Below are 20,700 nucleotides of genomic sequence, written 5' to 3' on the forward strand. Positions count from 1 at the left end.
TGGAGTAATACCCAGTGCTCATGGCTAGGCCATACCAATATAATAAAATACTACCAAAGTTAATTTACACTTTTCATGCCTTACCAATCAAATTATCAATGGAGAATTTTGGAGAACTTGATAAAATGACAATTCATTTGGAAAAACAAAATATATAGAGTATCAAATGAAATGTGAAAAGAGATAGGGATGTAGTGGAAATGGCACTTCTAGACTTCAAACTATGCTGACTGGAAAAGAGAAAATCAGAAAAAATGGAACTCAATAACCCAGTGTTTGGCAAAATGGAGAGCAAATTACCCTAGGAGAAAATTCCTTATTCAATAAAAATTGTGGGAAAAAACTGGAAAGCAGTCTGGCAGAAATTAGGCTTAGACCAACACCTTATACCATATTCCCTGGTATATTCTAAATGGACAGTAAACCTTAATATTAAAGATCATACTATTAAAAATAGAAGAGAAATCATATACCTCTCACAGTTATGAGGACATGTGTTCTTTTTTATTTTAAAAAAGTTTTATTGATATCTTTTGTTTTTATAGCACATTCATTTGAGTATATGTTGCTCTCTCCCACTACAGAATAAAATTTTCCCTCATAGCAATAAAAGACAGTTTAAAATAACTGAAACAGTGATGGCATGAAAACATCTGACAGTGTCTACAACACTCTGCCTTCCTGGTATGCATCCCTCTGCTAAAAGATGGGCTGTATGTTTCATTATCTGTTCTAGATGTATTCTTTCTTTTTTTTTTTGCAGGGGGGAAGGCAGGGCAATTGGGGTTAAGTGACTTGCCCAAGGTCACACAGCTAGTAAGTGTGTCAAGTGTCTGGGGCCAGATTTGAACTCAGGTCCTCTCGACTCCAGGGCCAGTGCTCTACTCACTGTGCCACCTAGCTGCCCCTAGAAGATGTATTCTTAACCAAACAAGGGATAAAGGCAATTACAAAAGATAAAAGAGATAATTTTGGTTACATGAAACTGAAAACCTTCTGCACAAACAAAATTAATGCACAGAGGATAAGAAGAAAAGCAGTTGAATTTGAAAAAATCTTTGTATCAAATTCCTTTGATAAGGGTTTGATATACAAGCTATATGAACAACACACATACACACACACACACACACACACACACGACTAATAGCCTTTTGCCAATAGATAAATGGTCAAATGGTCACAGTTCTCAAGAGAATTGTAAAATATTCATAATCATCTGAAAGAATGCTCCAAATATCTAATACTAAGAGGAATTAAAATCAAAAGAACCTTGGGGTTTTACCTCATGCCCTGAAAATTGTCAAAGATGGCAAAAATGGCAAAATTCAATGTTGGAGGGGTTTTGGAATGATAATCACGCCAATACATTGTTAGTAGAGCTGTGAAATGATACAACCATTTTGGAAAACAATTTGGAATCATGCAAATAAAGTGATTAAGATGTTCATACCTTTTGAACCAAAGACTCCATTACTGGGATTATACCCCAAGGAGACTCCTGGTAAGAAGGAAGTACCCACATGAATCAAATTATTTATAGCGGCACTTTTTTGACAGCAAAGAATTGGAAACAAAGTAGATGCCCATTGAATGAGGAATGGCTAAACAAATTGTGGTATAGGAACAGAATGGAATACTGTGATGTGAGAAATGGTATGTGATGAATACAGAGAAGCATGGAAAGATCTATATGAACTGATACAGAATGAAGTAAACAAAGCCAAGAAAACAATATACACAATGACTGCAACAATGTAAATAGAAGATACAGTGCACACACATATCCACACACACACATCAAAAGAGAATGTAAAAGAAGGACCTATATGCACAAAAATATTTATAGTAGCTTTTTTGTGGTGGCAAAAGTTAGAAATTGAGGGGATGAACATCAACTGGGGAATGGTTCAACAAGTTTTGACGTGATACTATTGTGCTATAAGAAATGATGAGCAAGATGTTTTCAGAAAAATCTGTAAAGACTTACATGAACTGATACAAAGTTAAATAAAAAAAAACACAGGAGAACACTGTACACAGTAACAGCAACATTGTATGCTAATCAAATGTGAATGTTGTAGTTCTTCTCAGCAATACAAAGGTCCAAGACAGTTCTGAAGGACATATGATGAAAAATACTATCCACCTCCAGAGAAAGAACTGGTAGAATCTGAGTGCAGATTGAAGCATAATCTTTTTTCCTTAATCTTATTTTTCTTGGGGTATTTTTGGTCTGTGTTTTCTTTCACAATATAGCTAATATAGACATGTTTTCCATGACTGCACATTTATAACCTTTATCAATTTGCTTGCTCCCAATGGGAGGGGAGAGAGGGTGGAATTTGGAACTCAAAATTAAAAAAAAAAACCAAACCCAAAGGTTAAAATTGCTTTTATATGTAATTGGGAAGAAATAAAATATTTTAAAAATTCTAAAAATGAATATAACAAAGATCCAGCATGACTTGAGTGATGAGAAATGAGAAAGCATTCCCAACTAACTCCTTGAAGAGGCGGGAGGTCCACAGGTGCTATATTACAACTTTTTGGACTTTTTCAAAGTGCTGATCAGTTGTGCTCATTTTCCTTCCCTTTTTCTGTTTCTTCCTTTTTTTTTATTTTTAAAAGTACTATTTACTAGACTGGCTAAAATGATTGAAGGTGAAAGTGAAAAATGTTAGAGGAGATGTATAAAAATTGGAACACTAATTCATTGTTGTTGAATTGGGAACTGATCCAACCATTTTGGAGAACAATATGGAATTATGCCCAAAGAGTTAATAAACTTCCTATACGCTTTGACCCAGCAATACCACTACTAGGTCTATTTCCAAAGGTAATTGGGGAAAAAGGAAAAGAACCCATATGTTGTAAAATGTTTTATAACAGCTTTCTTTGTGATGGCAAAGAACTGGAAATTGCAGTGATGCCCATCAACTGGGGGATGGCTGAACAGTTGTGGTATATGATTGTTATAGAATACTGCTGTGCTATAAGAAATGATGAGCTCAGTGATCTTAGAAAAACATGGAAAAATAATGAAGAGCAGAATGAGCGGAATCAAGAGAACACTGTATACAGTAACAACAATGTTGTTTTAAGAAGGACTTTGAGCAAATAAATTTTAACTAATGGAAATACCCAAATTAACTATTATATGAGGAAAAGCCACTATCTGCATCTAGAGAAAAAACTGATAAATTGAAGTATGTATAGAATAATTTTACACACACACACATATATATGTTTATATATACATATACATATATATATATATACACACATACCTATTTGTGTTTAATGGTGTCATGGGGAGGGGGTGGAAGGAAGGGGGAAAAAAGGAATTTACATGATAACTTTGTTGTATATTTAAAAGGAATAGCAAGTTATATATAGTAGATTTACAGTTTCACATGCAATCATATTTTTTATTATACCATGTTATGGAAATTCTTGTTTTATTCAACAAACTAAAAATAAATTAACTTTTAAAAAAGTACTATTTATGCTATGGGATGGCTCTCTAGGAGGGAAAGGGGAGGGATACTGGGGACAACTATGATGATGTAATAAACAGAAGACATCAATAGAAACTTTTTCAAAAGTGTATGTTCATATGTCTCCACCCTGCCTCCCCTTAGTTGTTAAACATTTACTACCAGACACCTACATTGCTCTATAAGTTTTGGTGGAGCCCAGCAGGAGGACAGTAGAAGGTTCAGTTAATGAAGACATCAGCAGACTAGAAGCCTGGTGACTGCAGTCTAATAATAAATAACAACTGGCATTTACACAGCAGGTGATGGTTGGATAGCTTTTGTTCTGCACTATTAGAGGAAATGCCTACTTTGATGAGCTTGCACATCTCTTGAAGCATTAGATAGATTTTGAAGCATAGTACAGATAATTGTGTTTCTGTCATTTCTACCTCTTAGACTGGCAGCTCCCTGAGGGCAGGAACCAGAACTTAACTCAAATTTTATATCTCTGCCAATGCTCAGCTCTCTGGCCTGCACATAATGGATGCTTAACAATTTACCTAACTGAATTGAATGACTCCCACTTTCCACTATGACTGTGGAAAGAGTACTGTTCCATGAGTCCTAGCTCTGCCACTTAATTGTGGTATGGTATAGGCAGAACCACTTAGCTGCTATGCCTCAGTCTTCTCATCTGTAAAATGGGAATGCTATATAACCTTTCACATCCTTGTGAAGCTGACTTATTATTAGAGCTCATTGTGTATGCATTTATGAATATAAAAGCATTATGAAACAATACAGTGCTCTGTTTGGAAGACAGTCAGCATCATCGGAGAGAACACTTCCAGTACTTATTTTCTGTGTTACTCTGGGGAAGTCACTTCAATTTTTTGGCCCTTATCAGTAAAAGAGGGATACTGATACTTGTACTTGTTACTTTAGAGCTTTTTATCCTCTAACATGGTATAGAATTAAGCTATTATAATGACAATGACTGATATCCCTGATTGCTCTCCTGTTCCTATTCCTATCTGTGAATTACATGCCTTTTTAGGTCCTTTCCAAGGCTAAGAATATTTTTTCCCCTAGATGCTCCTGTGCAATCTCAAACTCAGTGCATCAATCAAATGATCTCCCAGTTCTTCCTTCCAACTTCTCCTATTCATCTTATGGCTCCTTTTCAATCTTCTTTTGCTCTCAATCATCCACATCTCGCTCCCTAAGCCTGGTTGTCCCTCAAAGCTTCGTCTTGGGTCCTTTTCTCTTCTCATTGTACACTGCATATACTCTATCCATAGGTTCCCAAAATGGGCAATACCACCCACTGGGGGATGCTGGAATGATCCAGGGGAGCAGTAGTAGCCTGAGTGCAGCTGGAGGGACATTGAAGAAAAATAAGGAGGCAGTAGAAGCATAAGGAAAGAAGAGAAGGAAGTTTTGAAAAACTATTCATATATGTTTCATCTGTTGTGTAACAGAATTAAAGTCATAGTAATTACATTATTTTCCAAATAAACACACATAATACAAGTCCGCCAACAGGTCTTAGCAAGTGTGGGCAGGCTGGCGTGTCGCATATTGTCAGGAAGTCCAGCATGCATAGGCAGGAATATGTGTGTGTAATGACTTGTTTGCAATATGGTACTATACAGTTACATGACACAATATTGTGTCATTAAAATTTCAATGCTTTTTTTTTTCAGTTTCTATCTTCCAAGATGACTGAGAAGAGGAGGAACAATGGGCGCGCCAAGAAGGGCCACGGCCATGTGCAGCCCATCCGCTGCACCAACTGCGCCCACTGTGTGCCCAAGGACAAGGACATCAAGAAGTTTGTCATCCTCAACATCGTGGAAGCTGTGGCCATCAGGGACATCTCCGAGGCCAGTGTCTTCGACTCCTATGTGCTGCCCAAACTGTATGTGAAACTAAGTTACTATGTGAGCTGCACAATCCACAGCAAGGTAGTGAGGAATCATTCCGGTGACGCTCTGAAGGATCGGACGCCCCCACCCCTATTCAGACCTGCAGGTGCTGCCCCCAGATCGCCTCCAAAGCCCATGTAAAGAGCTATCTGCCCATGAACATTCCTGAACTGATCGGAGGAAAATAAAATGGTTGGTCTATCTTAAAAAAATCAATGCAGGAAAAACCCCACAAATTTACAATAAACTATTAAACTATATTTTTTGAAATGATGAAAATTTTAAAAAATGCTAAAGGGTTAAAGAAGGTAGATTTCCAGTGGGGCACTAAGTAATTTTTTTTAAAGGGGGCAGTAGGTCAAATAAATTTGGGCACCTCTGTTCTATACTCTTCTCCATCTGCACCAAGGTGAACTTGTTAGCCTTTGTGCGTTGTGATCATCACTATGCCAAGAAAACCTAAATCTATGTAATAGTTAACCCAATACTAGCTATGTTTTAAGGTTTGCAAAGTATTTTACAAATACTATACAAGTACCATCTCAATTTATCCTCACGACAAGCCTATGGGTAGGCTCTATCATCCCCATTTTATGGAGGTTAAGTGACTTGCCCAAGGTCACACAGTTGGAAGTGTCTGAGTGAGGATTTGAATTCAGGTCTTCCTGACTTGAGGCCCAGTGCTCTATCCACTGCACCACTTGGCTGGCTTTTCTGTGGTGAACACTGTCCAGTGATCAAAAGTGAATGCCTATCTGTAAAATCAATAGTTTAACTAGATCGAGATTCTTAACTTGGGGTCTGTGAACTCATTTTAAAAAAATGTATTTTGACTGGGGCAGCTTGGTGTCACAGAGCATAAGAGTATTGGCCCTGGAGTCAGGAGGATCTGAGTTCAAATCCAGCCTTAGACAGCTGTGTACCTTGGACAAGTCACTTAACCCCAATTGCCCCTCCTCCCCCAATTTTTTGATCACTGTATTTCAATGTGGTTTCCTTTGTAATCCTCTGTGTTTTATTCTATGCTTTTAAAAACATAATTCTGAGATGGGATCCATAGGCTTCCACAGACCAGCTGCCAAAGGGGTCCAGAGCTTGACTTGGATCATCTTTAAAGTCCCTTGCACTTCTAAAAATTCAATGTCCCTGAACCTTAGACTGGAAATCTGAGACCTGTGTTATAGTCACATTCCCACAGACTTCCACTGTGATATTCAGGAAGTTCCTTCACTTATCTGGCCCTTGGTTTCTCCATCTGAAAAAAGGAGGGTAGTGTACCCATATGGTCTCTGCAGGCCCTTCTAGCTCACTCTCTGTGCTGAGGTCAGCTCTTTTCCTGTTCTTGCAGCTCTGACATTTTATCATGCAGGCAGTTTAAATTTAACTTTCCCATAAGTGTGTGTGTGTGTGTGTGTGTGTGTGTGTTCAGCCTCTACTTAGCTAGCAGGCTGCTTCCTTTCTCTCACAGTATGCCTTAGATCAGGGCTGTCCAAAATGCAGCCTGTGGGCCACATGCAGCTGGCAGTGCGATTTATGCGGCCCACATGTAAGCGTAGAAATTTACATAAATGCCCTAGTAAATGAAGTCGCAGAGCTACCGCAGAGCTCTCACTAAAATGGCAAACCAAAATGTATTGTCTATTGTTTCAATAAAAACCTAAAGTTGGACATCCCTGCCTTAGATCAAAGTCCTTTGAAGGGGGAGGCAGAGGACCAAGGTTCGAATCCTGTCCCCGCCAACCTGTGAACCTTTGCGCTCCATGGGCCTCAGTTTTCCCATCTGTACAACAAGGGGTCCCTTCCTGCTTCATCCTAGGAGGAAGCAGCAGAGTTAGAGACACTGGACAGCTCTTTCAATCTTCAACCTGACTTTTATTGGAGATCGGGGGCAGGGACCAGGGCAAGGGCAGGGGTGGGGTAGGGGTCAATTGTGGCACATGCGCTGGACTTGCTCATAGGACACATGTGGATGGCTCTGGCGTAGGCGCAGGCGCAACACAGCATAATCCACATCATGACCGATCTGCTTGTGGCGCAGGCACTTGAGCAGGTGCTCCTTGGTGGCTGTCAGCTTCTCCAGGTCCTTATCCATTCTCATAGCTTGGCGCTTCAGTTCTTCGGTGCCCTGTGGGGAGGGGCGGGATGGCGGTGGAGGGAGACACAGTGTGAGCCATGGAGAAGGACTTAGGAGACCCCCTCTACATAAAGAATGAACCGGGATGGGTGGGAGAGAAAGACCTGCATCCAGCCCGGCGTGAGACTTAGGGAAAATGGGAAGGGAATGATTACTAGCAGAGAGGTCCTTGTGGCTAGAGAGCCAGAAAGATCTGGGTTCGAGTCCCACTGTGACCCTGGAGAAGTCACAGCCCCTTGCTATTCTTAGCACTGCAGAATGGGCACCCATCTACATTGGTGGAGCGAGTTTCCTCATTGGGTGTGACCACAGGTCTGTTCCCCTGCCTTCCCAAACCAACCAAACAACAAAAGGAATGGTTGACTGGAGGTTGACTGGTTGGGAAACTACATTAGGAAGCCTGGATTTCTGTGGCTCTTATTCTTACTCAGCCAAACAGAACCAGCTAGGGAATGTTCACACATGGTCCAGTCTCTTCTCCAAGGTGCTCTCCTTACACATCATCAAAACTGTTTAAGAGGCAGCTCCCTAGTGTCTTCCCTAAGGCTGTCCAAAATGCAGCCCGCAGGCCACATACATGGGACAGTGCCCGCATACAAGCATAGAAATTTACATAAATGCTTTAGTAAACGAATATCATTGCTCTCTAGTCTTATCTATGAGGAGGGATGTCATCTGAGCAACCTGATGGGATCTATGTCTGTGCCAGAAAGGGGTGTGTGTGTGTGTGTGTGTGTGTGTGTGTGTGTGTGTGTGTGTGTGACGGAGAGAGAGATAGAGAGAGAGAGATAGAGAGAGAGAGAGAGAGAGAGAGAGAGAGAGAGAGAGAGAGAGAGAGAGAGAGAGGAAGGAAGGTCAAACATAAGATTGAAGAAGATTAATTTGACAGCTTAGTGGAAGATTAACTGGAATGAGAAGAGATTTAAGGTAGGGAGACCAACTAGCAGGCAGTTGCAAATCATCCAGGAGTAAGGTAATGGGAAAGTAGTGACCATGTTAGAGGAGAGAAGGGGGCATAATACAAGAGGTGAAGGTAGAATTGGCAAGACTTGGCAACCAATTGGATAGGACAGGTGAGAGTGAAGAGTCAAGGGTGGTGGGACTAGGTAACAGGGGTGATGCTGGTAATAGTAATCGATAGTAATAGGTAAGTTTGAAATAAAGAGAGTTTTGGGGGAGCATATAGAAATGCTAGCCATTATTATTACTATTATCAATATTAAGTGAAACATAAAAGAGAGGTGTGTTTGTCAAAGGGGTTCACCACTATCTCTAAGGCTGTCTTATGTAGACTCTAAATAGAAGAAGGCTTCCTTGGAGATGCTGAAGTCCTCCAGCTGTTCCTGTCTTTAGGCGATGAGGCAATAGAATAGTAACTCTAGAACATTACGAGGCTTTCTTGATAAGATCCGTGGCCACTCCAAAGAAAGTGACCCAACAATCTATGCAAGGAAAACTAAGTGGCCCAAGACTGCACTATGGCCTGGATTATGACATCCAACTTTCCAGGTTGAGTTAGTTCATCATGACTTAGGTACTGATGGATCCCAGCTCTGCTACCTACTACCTGAGTGACCTAGGTCAAGTCACTTAATGTCAACCGTTCAATAAGGCAGTTGGACTAGATGGCCTCTAAGGCCCCTTCTAGCTCTAAATTGAAGATCTATGATCCTATACTTTTAACTCTTCAGGGGAAGAGTTCTCCCTTCTCCCACCTCTCATAGCTAGTCAGTGACTGAGTTTTGTCAATTTCATTTCTATCACATTTCTCCAATGACTATCCTCTCTCTAGTCTAAGAATAGTATAGGCCTTTCATTTCTACTGGTCTGGACTTTTGCAATAGTAAAAGCTTCTTACAGGTTTTTCTACCTCTTTGTTATAAGTGATGACTTGCTGGTAAGGAGAGAAAAATTAGGAAAAATTTGGAAATAGATTTATACTATATTTTCCTTTCCTGTCTGTCACTCATCCTGTTCATACTAGGGGCAGCTAGGTGGATAGAGCACTGGGCCTAGAGTCAGGAGGATTTGAATTCACATGTGACCCCAGATACTTACTAGCTACGTGACTGTGAGCAGCCAAACACTTAACCCCTATTTGCCTTGGTTCCTCATCTGTAAAATGGGAACATACTGGAGAAAGAAATGGCAAACCACTCCCGTATATCTGCTCAGAAAACCCCATGGACTGGTTGGACATGACTGAACAACAACCACAAAAAATTCATCCTTCATACTGTTAGAAGAAACTTTCTTCTCATTAGATCTGGCTGTGTCATTCCTTTGCTCAAAAATCTTCAGTGGCTCTCTATTGCCTAATGAGTAAAGTTTGAACTTCTCTACTGACACCATTAAAAACCCTCCACAGCCTATTGAATCATCCTATTGTTCCAAACTTAACCTATGACTATTTCCCTTATATTCTATGCTCCATCTCTCTTCTCCATGAACATATGCACCTGTGCCCTCAGGCCTCCATGCTGTTACTGAAGAGCTTCCCCATACCCATAATACTTCCCTCCCTCTTTACCTGTCAGATTCCTACCTATCTTTCAAAGCTTAGCCCAAGTACTATTTTCTTCTCCAGAAAAACTCACGGATTCTTCCCCTACCCCTCCCTAAGTAAAATCACTTTACTTAGACTTCACTGGTGTTTTCACTTGTCTAATGCACTTACCTCAGGATGTGTGTGTGTGTGTGTGTGTGTGTGTGTGTGTGTGTATGTGTGCATGCGTGTATGAATTATCTGTGGGGGCAAGGATCATTTCTCATCTAAACTTTGCACCACTCTAACCCTAAATGCACCTAAGATAGGGACCTTCACATAGTAAGCATCAGATAAATGTTTATTGATTGATCGTTTGAGGGAGGAAGAGTTTGGGGAGAAGAGGGAAGAAAGGGGCAGCAGGGGAAAAGGAAAGATGAGCGGGAGAACATGGAGAGGAAGGAGATGGAGGGGAGAGGAAAGAAGGTCAGGTTCTATAGATGGGAGGGTGAGATCGTACCATAGAAAGGCGACTGGCTTCTGGAAGCTGGGTGCCAACATGTCTCTGGAGCACACGCACCATGGGCCTCTCCACCTTCTCTCTGGTTTCTGCGTGTTTTTGAGTCACAGGACCCTGGGGATGGAGTATGAAGTTATTGAGGATTGAGACAGCCCCCTCCCCCTCCATGGCACATGCCTCCCAGCTTCTTCTATCTTCCCCAGACCTCCTTCCATGCCTGTCCTCAAGGAAGGCCCCTCCCTACCTTGCTGAGTTCCTTTGTGAAAAGAATCTCTTCCTTGAACTTCTGGCATCGGTGAATGGTCCCTCTCATGAGACCAGTCATCATGTTGATCCTTTCCTGAGAGAAGACAGTGTGGTGCAGTGGATAGGGTGCTGATCCTTGGATTCAAATACTGCCTCATATGCTAGCTGAGTGACTCTAGGCAAGTAACTTAACCCCTTTGTACCTATTTTCTCACTTACAAAATGAGAGGGTTGGACTCAAGGACCTCTAAGGTTCCTTCCAGCTCTAAATCTATGATCCTATGATTGTATTAAATTACCCAAGATCTCACAACCATTTTAATATGCATATTAATTAACAGTATAATATTTAATTATAATAACTAATTAATAATTATCATAATTATTAAAGATACAATTATATAAAAATATTAATTACAATAATTAAAATAATATGATAATGGCTATAATAATAATTAATATGCATAGGCACTATCCCTCCCACATTCCATGTATGATACCATCGAGCTCCACTTACTCCCAACCATCCTCAAGTCCATTTCAAACACAACTTCTAACTATTTTCCAAACCAATTCCACACAAGGCCCTTAACCAACTCCACAGTGCCCCCAAGTAGGGGCCAAATGCCCCCCCCCAATCAACTTCACACATAAATTCCGTGTGTAGCTCTCCACTAGCCATCCAAATAACTCTACATAGACCTCTAACTTCTACTAGGCCTCTAACCACCCTGAAATCAATACTTCAATGTCATCACCATCCAACTCCATGTGCAGTCCCAACTAACTCCACGGGACCTCCAACCAGCCTTCAAATGATCTCTTCCCTCAAATCAATTCCAAATATGGCTCCCACTGAACCCCTGTGAGGCTTTCACTCAAACATCCAAACAACTCTACATATATTCGCTATTAATCCCCAACTACCCTACCAATCAACTCTTGACATGGTAGTCCATTGATCTTCCATTTTGTGGAAGGGCCCAGGCTAGCCTTCACTCCCCTCCTGTCCCTGTTCCTGGCTTCCAGACCGCAAAAACATGCCATATTCTGGATACCTTCATTCCTCCCCCACCTATCCCACCTCCCACTTTCCAGCTCCCTTTTGCCTGTTTTCTTCACCATCAGAAGGTAAGCCCCTTTTGAGCAGTGGTTAGCTTTTTTGCTCGTATCTGTATCCCCAGCTCTTAGTACAGAGCCTGGAATAGAGTAAGTGCTTAATAAATATTTCCTTCCTCTGTAATGCCCACCCAACTCCAGTCCATGAACATGGCCCTACCCCTTCATCCAGTTCACCTTGAGTTGCACAGTTTCTTGCATCTTTCGAGACAGAGAATTCCCCACAGACTTGGTGACATGCAGTTGCCAGGTATGGGCATGATGCTCGCTCTTGATCATGTTCTCCAGTACCGTTTTTCCCTCCACCAGTAGTCGTTTGGCATCCTCCAGAGCCACGTTACACTCTGAGGGGACAGAGGAAGTGTCTGTTGGAAGAGCTCTCCAAGACAACTGAGTTTCCACCATCTTTTCCCCTATCTCCTTCTGTTTATGTTTATGGAGGCTTGTCTGTCTCTGTGTCTCTCTCAGGTATCTTTGTCTCTCTTTGTTTTTCTATAGGTCTCTCTTAACAACTAGACTTGGCATCCTCAAAATCTCTGTCCGGCTATATCTAGGCCAGGCGTGGGGAACCTGTGGCCTCAAGGCCACAGTGGCCCTCTAGGTCCTCAGTTGGATTCAGTCAAAGGGTCATACTTGAGGAACACATGGGGCCTTGAGGCCAGAGGTTTCCCACCCCTGGTCTAGGCTGTATGACCTCAGGTAAGACACTTGGGCTCTCACTCTCCTTATCTTTAAAGATGGTGGGAAATAATTCTTTCTACTTAATTTACAGGGTTGTGGTCAGGAAAGTATGTATAAATTTTCTGTGCTATAGAAAGGAAGGCTTTTATTAATTATTTGTTATTACTGCTAGACATGGTGCCAGAAGGGTTCAATGGCACCAGGGGAGAGATTGCTGAGGAGGAGATATTCACAAGCTCATTGGAATCATTACTGGAGAGAGCAGATGCTCATAGAGTCATTAGGAGTTCCATGTTCCATGCTCACAGGGTTACTAGGAGCATTGGGGCAGGGTGGAGGGAGGAGAGGTTCACAAAGTCAATGAGGTAGTTCCTGAATCAGAGTTTCTGACTTGGAAGGGACTTGAGTGGCCCTTCAGACCAACCCATTCCTGAAAAAGCATCTCTGGATGGTCACTCAGCCTTTACCTGAAGACCCCGTCCCCTCCCCCCGCCCCAGTAAGGGGGACTCCCCTGTCTCCTGAATCCATGACACGCTTGTATCGTTCTTGTGTTTAGAAAGCTCCTTACCTCACACCTGAATTTGTCTCTTTGCGACTTTCGGCCAGACTCTTTCTGTATCCCCAGGACTTAGCACGGTGCCTGGCAAATAGTAGATGCTTAATAAAAGTTGATTTATTGATGATTGAAGGAACTGGGGATGTTTAGCCTAAAGAAGAGAAGGCTGGGGTGGGGGAAGAGGGGAAGAAGATGCTAACTGCCTTCAAGTATTTTAAATATTGCCATGTGGAAGTGTGAGATTACACTTCTTTAAGACAGCACATGGGATAACAGTTCTGGACTTGGAACCAGGATGCACTGAATTAGAATCCTGCCTCAGACACTTTTACTGACCTAGTTCTACGCTTTGAGGCATAGTAACAACGACGACGACAGGAATAATAATAGTAATAGCTAATGTTTACAACGCTTTGAAGGTTTGCAAAGCCCTTTGCATACATTATGTCATTCGATCCTCACAACAACTCTGGGAGGTAGATGCGATTGTTAAACTCATTTTACAGATGCAGAAACTGAGGCAAGATAGAGGGTAAATAATAGTAATAGCTAATAATAAAAGACAGCACTTATCATCTACTATATGCCAGGCACTGCACTAAATGCTTTATAAATATTACCTCATTTTAATGCTCACAGCCACCCTGGGAAATTGGTGCTACCATTATTCCCATTTTACAGTTGAGGAAACCGAAGCAAACAGAAGTTAAGTGACTTGCCCAGGGTCACATTGTTAGTAAGCGTCTAAGGCTGGATTTGAATTCAGGCCATTCTGATTCCAAGTCCAGCACTCTTATCCCATTAGCTACCTCAAATTTAAGCCTAATCTCACTTCCACCTGGCAACATTTTAAATAATTGAAGGTGGTGATCATCTTCCTCCCTTCTCCCCCATCCCACCCTTCTCTTCTCTAGACTAAACATCCCAAGTTCCTTCAATCATCAATAACTCTTATTATAATAGTATTGTTAATTAATATTAAAATATTAAATAACATATTAAAATAATTAATATGATGATTACTTTTATTAAGCACCTACTATTTGCCAGGCACTGTGCTAAATTCTAGGGTTACAAAAAGAGGCAAAAAATATATCACCGTCTTCAAGGAGTTTACAATCTAATGGGGGAACTATCATGCAAACATATCTATACAAAGCAAGGTATATACACAACAAATAGGAAGTAATTAACAGAGAGAAGTGACTAGAATTAAGAAGGATTGGGAAAGGCTTCCTGTTGGAACTTAAAGGAAGCCAAGGAAATCAGTAGGCAAAGTTGAGAAGGGCGAGCATTCTAGGCATGGGGAACCGGCGGAAAAGATGCCTGGAGCTGAGAGATGACTTGAGATCCTTCCCCACTCTGGTGGTCCTCCTCTAGACACTTCCCGATTTATCAAGATCCTTCCTAAACTGTGATGCCTTGAACTGAACACAACACTTCAGCTATGTCTTACCAGGGGAAGCAGAATTATCCATTGCCTCCTTATCCCAGGAAGCTGTACCTCTCTTAAGAAAGCAAGAGATTAGGCTGTTTTTCTTGGCTGCCATACCACACTGTTGGTTTACATTAAGCATGAAGTCCCTGAAGCTCTCAGATATTTTTCAGACCAAATGCTCTCTAGTCACATCTCTTGTCTTGTGAAGTCTTATAACATCATAGAATCCATAGATTGAGAGGTGGAAGGGCCCTCAGAGGCCATCTAGTCTATCCCCTTCATTTTATAGATGAGGAAACCAAGGCCCAGAGAGGGAAAGTGGTTGGCCCAAGGTCCCACAAGTAGCAAGTAAAAGATCCTGTATCAAGAGTTTGGCATCCTTCCCACGGTACCATGCTGCTATCTAGCAATGCGTCTCATATCTGTGACTTCTGAAGTCGATTTCTTGAACTGAAGTTTAGGACTTTTGTATTTATCCCTGGAAAATGCCTAATAAGGAAACTCCAGCCACAGATGCAGCTGAGGGAGCTCCATAAGTCATCAGCGTTGAAGAGTTGCCCAGGCACTGAAAGGTTAATGGCTTCCCCAGGATATGTATTATTGGAGAGGGTCACTTTGGGTGTTAGTGGGAGGGTAGGTGCCCACAAGCTCATTAGGAGTAGTATCATAGGATCATAGGTTTAGAGCTGGAAGAGACTTTAGAGGCCTTCTGGCCCAAACCTCTCATTTTACTGATGAGACTCAGGGTTACACCACCAGTAAGTGGCAAGCAGAATTTGAACCCAGATTTCCCTGGCTCCAAAGTAAGCACTCTCTTTACTCTGCCATGTTGCCTTTCTAATGATGAAAGGCCGTTGCCCATGTTACTAGATGCTCGGAGTTACTGAGTGTGGGGTGGGATACAGAGGTGTAAGTCTGTCCAGTTCCATGGGGACTGCATCTCAGGCAGGTGAGGGAAGAGTGTCCCCACACTGGGATAGGACGCACCTGGGGGGTTGACCCCCACAGGGTTGACTGGTGGGCTGGCGGTACCCTGCACCTTGGGAGTGTGGTTTCGGCTGATATTGATCCAGGACTGACGCCCAGCCTCCACCAGCACTGAATCCAAGCAGTGGTTCATGAGATCCACCGCCCGAAGCCGCTCTTCACAGCAAAATGATAGATCATCACGGCATTTGGACAGGGCCTGGAGGAGGGCAAAGAAGAGGGTAGGTCAAAAAGGTCTTTGGGGCAAGAATGAAAGCAAGTGGGGAGAAGTCATAGGGGTCTCCAGTGGGCAGAGAGGGAGAGGCTGGGAGTGGGCAGGGGCCTCTGGGGAGAGGCAGACCAGGAGAAGATGGGAATCTCTCCCTATACTTCCCTGCCCTTCTTCCTTGGTCTCACTCTTTGTGAGGATGAGAAGACTACCTCACACTGGACCCAACCCTCACTGGAGTGAGATAGGTCTTGTATAAGAAAACACCAAGAGGTGGGAGGGAGGGGTGGATGATATAGAGCTAGCTTTGAAGTTGGTGAGACCTGGGTTTAAGTCCTGTCTCTCACACCTACCGGCTGAGACCCTGAGCAAATTATTTAAACTCTCAGGGTCCCCAGGCAACTTTCTAAGAATAAGCATTAGGAACAGGTTGCAAGGTCTGCATTAGCACAGGAGCTCTTTCAGCAAGAGTTCCCTAAACTGATAAAATCACGGGTCTAGACTTGCCCCCACCCCCATCTCTGACCTGGTTTTATTTGTGTGTGTGTAGCTCAGGACTCCAGAGAAGACCTTAGGAAAATGGATATTGAGGGACTAGTGGACAACAGCTAAAGAGACAGCCTTGTCTCTGGAGGGCAAAATGAGATGCACATGGCGTCTTAACTGGGTACCTGCCCTGTCACTTACTGGCTTTCTAACTGTTAAGTCACTTCCACAGTGATTTCCACTTTCACAGCCCCAGCCTCAGTTTTCCTTACTTATACAATGGGCATATGGATACCTACGTCACAGGACGGCTGGGGAGAAAACATGTCATAATCCCTAAAATCATGGCAATGGGGATGTGAACATATTCTGTATCACAGCCAGGTAGGAAGCTGGAGCACACTGGCTTCCTTGACTCAAGTGGTCAGTTGGACTAGAATCAGAGGTGTCAAGACTTGTGTGCATTTGACCCTTGGACATCTGTTTCTATTTGAATTTGACGCCACTGGACTAGATGACCTCTAAGGTCCTTTCGACCTTAATGGTTTCTGCTTCTATGCTATGTTACCTATTGGATTGGAGGCACTTGTCCAGAGGAGGGCAACCAGGTGTTAGAGAGTGTTAGGGATCATGCTGCAAGATGATTTGGGGATGTTTAGTCGAGAAAAGAGAAGACTCCAGGGGAACAGTTTAGCTGTCTTCAAGTGATGAATAGTAGTAGTAGTCATAGTAGTAGTTGTAGTAGTGTTAGTAGTCGTAGCAGTAGTAGTAGTAGTAGTTGTAGTAGTGTTAGTAGTCGTAGCAGTAGTAGTAGTAGTAGTAGTTGTAGTAGTGTTAGTAGTCGTAGCAGTAGTAGTAGTAGTAGTAGTAGTAGTAGTAGTTGTAGTAGTGTTAGTAGTCGTAGCAGTAGTAGTAGTAGTAGTGGTAGTAGTGGTAGTAGCCGTAGCAGTTGTAGCAGCAGTAGTAGTAGTAGTAGCAGTAGTAGTAGTAGTAGTAGTAATATCAAACATTTACATAGTGCTTACTACGTACCAGACACTTTACAATTACTATCTCATTTGATTGAAGCTCATAGCTACCCCTGGAGTTAGGTGTTATTATTATCCCTATTTTACAGATAAGGAAACTGAGGCAAACAGAGGTTAAGTGACTTGGCCAGGGTCACACAACTAGTAAGTGTCTGATGCCAAATTTGAATTCAAGTCTTCCTGACTCCAGGTCTGGTGCTCTGGACTGTGGTACTGTGCTGCCTAGCTGCCTCATTAAAGACTTTGAAGAACTGTCATATAGTCTTGTTCCGCTTGGTCCCAAAGGCTAGACCTAGCTGCAGCAGGTGGAAGCAACAGAGCCACATTTAGGCCTGATCTAAGGAAAAATTTCCCAACCACGAGAGGTGTGCCAAAGAGGAATGGGTTGTCTCTGGAGGGAGGGGCCTTCTGCATCCCTAGAGGTTGTTAAGCGGAGGCTGGATGTCCATTTGTTGAGGTTATTAAAGGTGGATTCTTGTACAGGTCCAAGGCAGATCTAATGACCCCTGGGGCCCCTTCTACCTCAAAGAGCCTGTGGTTGTTTTCCCACAGTAGATTTTAAACTCTTTGAGAGGAAAAGCTGCCTAATAACTGTTCTCATATGTCCTGCACTGAGTGCAAGGCTCTCTACGCAGTAAGTGCTTGATAAATAACCATTGGATCAGATTGACAAAAGAGCAGGAATGATGCCTTGTTTGCTTTTTTGTGTGCTCAGCAGTACTTGGTATCAGGGCACAATAAATTTTACTCATAGTTACTCCTCTTACTAGGACATTTCTCGGTTTTTAAAAGGCTTTACATATAACATCTCATTTGATTTGCACAAAGGTCAATCAGTCAACAAATACTGAGGAAATACCTACTATGTGCCAAGCACTCTACTAAGCACCTGGGAGACAGAGAAAGGCAAAAACATGGTCACTGCTCTCAATGAGCTCAGTCTAATAGTGGAGGGGGAAGGGAAGGGCCACGTACAAATAACTCTGTGCTTACAAGATATACACAATGTAGATTGGAATGTTAGGATGGGGGCTAGAAAAGCCCCTCACAGAAGGAGAGGTTAGAACTGAATCTTGAGGGAAGTACAGAAGCTAAGGGGCAGGGGTGAAGGGGCAGTGCCATTCAAATATGGGGTACTGCCAGTGCAAGACAAAGAGACAGTAGATAGCAGTGTCACCTGGGAGGGACAGTAAATTGGCCAATGCAGCTGGATTTGAGAGAGCCTACCTGGAGGGGAATGAAGTGTGCAAAGCCTGGGGAGGAGGCAGGTTATGGAGAACTTTCAATACCAAGCAGAGGATTCTCCAGCTCTGTTCAGCAGCACATGAATAAGTCAAGTATCCCCATTTTATGACTGAGGAAACTGAGGCATGGAAAGAGGAAGTCACTTGCTCAAGGTCTCCTAGGCAGAACTCAAATCTGTTTTTGTTTTGTGGAGATTCCAAGGCCAAAACTCTTTATAGCATACTTCGATAGCATTAAGAAATGATAACTGATTTAACTGCTCTCCCCACAAGATTTCCCTTGTGTGCTGCCAAAAGTAACCTTCTCCCAAAGGGGCAGGTGGAAAAGAGAGGAGAGAAAAAGAGACCCCATGATTCTCCTACCTTGAGGAAAGTCTCTGAGGTCTCCATGTCTTTTTCCATTTTCCTTTTCAGGCTCTGAAATTCCTCTTTCTCCCACATGAGCAGTGTGTCAGCTTTGTCTGTGACCTAGAGAAAGAGGAAAATAAGAGACATCTGCCCTGTATATATAGAGAGAAAGGACCAGGAAGGTGTGCCCCATCTGAGGGCTCAGGGAGAAGGAAGCATCTGGTCTCCCGTGGGACGAAGGAGTATTTAATTTGGGGAATAAAGAGCAGGGATAAGGGTTGATGGATTTAGGACTGAGAGGCGAAAGGGTGTTTGATCTCCGAGGGTTTGTAGGTGCCTGGCGGGGTGGTGTGATGTCCTGGGAATTTGGGGGAAGGACTATTTTACCTCCTGGAGGCTGTGAGGGGCTGGAGGCTTTTCTGTCCTCCTGGGAGGTTTTTTCTTTTTTTTTTTTGGAGGAGGGGTGAGAACAAAGAACTATTTGATCTTCTATATGCTATATGGCTACCTTGGAGTGATCCCCTGGGAGTTAGGTGGGGGTGGGGAATCCCACATCCTGGAGGCTGGGGGTTCTAGGAGGGGCTCTCTGTTCTCCTGGGAGTTCGAGTGGAGGGTGTTTGACCTGAAAGTTTGATGAGAGTATTGGAGAGACCTCCCGGACTTCTGGGTGTTTGGAAGGCTTGTTTCATCTCTCTGCCCTGGCCTGACAGCTTGGAGGGAGGCTTGAGGAAGAGAGGGTCTCACCTTCTCTGAGGCAGGCCGGTACAGCCGGATTTCCCTGCTTTGTTCATTGATGAGCAGGCCCTTTCGTATCTCACTGAGCCTGTGGTCTGTGATTTCCCTCTGCCGAAGGAGGGCCCGGAGCTGCTCGTTGATCTCCTGCTCTGCCTGGCGCAGGCGAGCTGCCAAGAGCCTTACCCCTCGGACATAGTTCTGGATATACTCATTAGTCTGAATGGCCCGGGCTTCCCTGTGCAGGGGCAGGGGTACGGTTGCCAGCCACGCGGGGGGCTTAAGCTTCTGCTTCCAGAGAGTGACCCCGTCCCCTGGGGGAGGCTGCTCCACTGTCCCGCCGCCCTTGAGCATCTCTACGCGAAAACGCCAGGGGGCCGTGTGAGTTTGTCGGGACTTGCTGTGGGCAACGTCTTGGTCTGAGATGCCTTCGTGGGGTTGCCACACGGACACCGCGTCTCTGCCACATTGCTCCGTCAGCTGCTGGGCAGCATTCACTGTATCCCGAGTACGCCGTCGCCATTCTGGGGCGCCCACCCGATCTTCAGGAGCCGGCTCAAGGGGATGCAGGAACACAGGCATGGTCCTAGCTGCCGCCCCCTACCTGGGGCCCCACAGTAGGGGGACGGCAAGAGACTCCTTCCTTCTCCTTAAGTAGAAGTGAGCTCAGTGCAGTCCTCCCGTCACCATGGTGAATAGGGCTACAACTCAGGGACGGGGTTCCAGAAGTGGGGGAGGGGAACACTTCCTCTGCCCTCTTACCCCTCCCATTCCGACCCCAGACTTCCCTCTCCTCCTGTCCTTCTTTCTCCAAACAAGGCAGACACCCCTTTTTTCATCCCTGCATCTACTTCCATTTACTTCTCCTTTGCTCTGGTCTCAGAGGAGAAGCAGGCCATTCTTCTTGCCAAAGAGAACCTGTTGTACCCTTGATTCCATTCCTGCCTGTCTCTCCTGGGATCTCTGTTTCTCTCTGTCTCTATCTCTCTTTCTTTCTCTCCTCTCTGTCTCTGTCTCTGTCTTTCTCCTCTTTCCTTTCCTTCTGAAAATCTGCTCAAATCTTTCCTATCCTAAAAA

The 20,700-nt window shown here is 43.5% G+C and overlaps 2 protein-coding genes across 2 annotated transcripts in view; one reads left to right on the forward strand and one right to left on the reverse strand.

Moving 5' to 3' along the window:
* Window positions 1-5,551, forward strand: part of LOC118833717 (40S ribosomal protein S26-like) — a 24,444-nt gene extending 18,893 nt beyond the window's left edge. Inside the window, exon 2 of the mRNA XM_036741099.1 lies at window positions 5,189-5,551. Coding sequence (XP_036596994.1) covers window positions 5,204-5,551 — 348 coding nt within the window. The 5' untranslated portion in view covers window positions 5,189-5,203. The remainder of the gene's footprint in view (window positions 1-5,188) is intronic.
* A 1,713-nt stretch (window positions 5,552-7,264) lies between these two features.
* CCDC105 (coiled-coil domain containing 105) lies at window positions 7,265-20,294 on the reverse strand. Its single transcript, XM_036752325.1, has 7 exons — window positions 19,636-20,294; window positions 18,907-19,011; window positions 15,578-15,776; window positions 12,092-12,258; window positions 10,794-10,889; window positions 10,550-10,663; window positions 7,265-7,535 (listed from the first exon to the last, which is right to left on the reverse strand). The coding sequence occupies exons 1-7, from the start codon at window positions 20,203-20,205 to the stop codon at window positions 7,335-7,337; spliced, it is 1,452 nt and encodes a 483-aa protein (XP_036608220.1). The 5' UTR covers window positions 20,206-20,294; the 3' UTR covers window positions 7,265-7,334.
* Between the last annotated feature and the right edge of the window lie 406 nt (window positions 20,295-20,700).

This window comes from Trichosurus vulpecula, chromosome 1 (genome assembly GCF_011100635.1).
Source record: "Trichosurus vulpecula isolate mTriVul1 chromosome 1, mTriVul1.pri, whole genome shotgun sequence".
Classification (NCBI taxonomy): Eukaryota; Metazoa; Chordata; class Mammalia; order Diprotodontia; family Phalangeridae; genus Trichosurus; species Trichosurus vulpecula.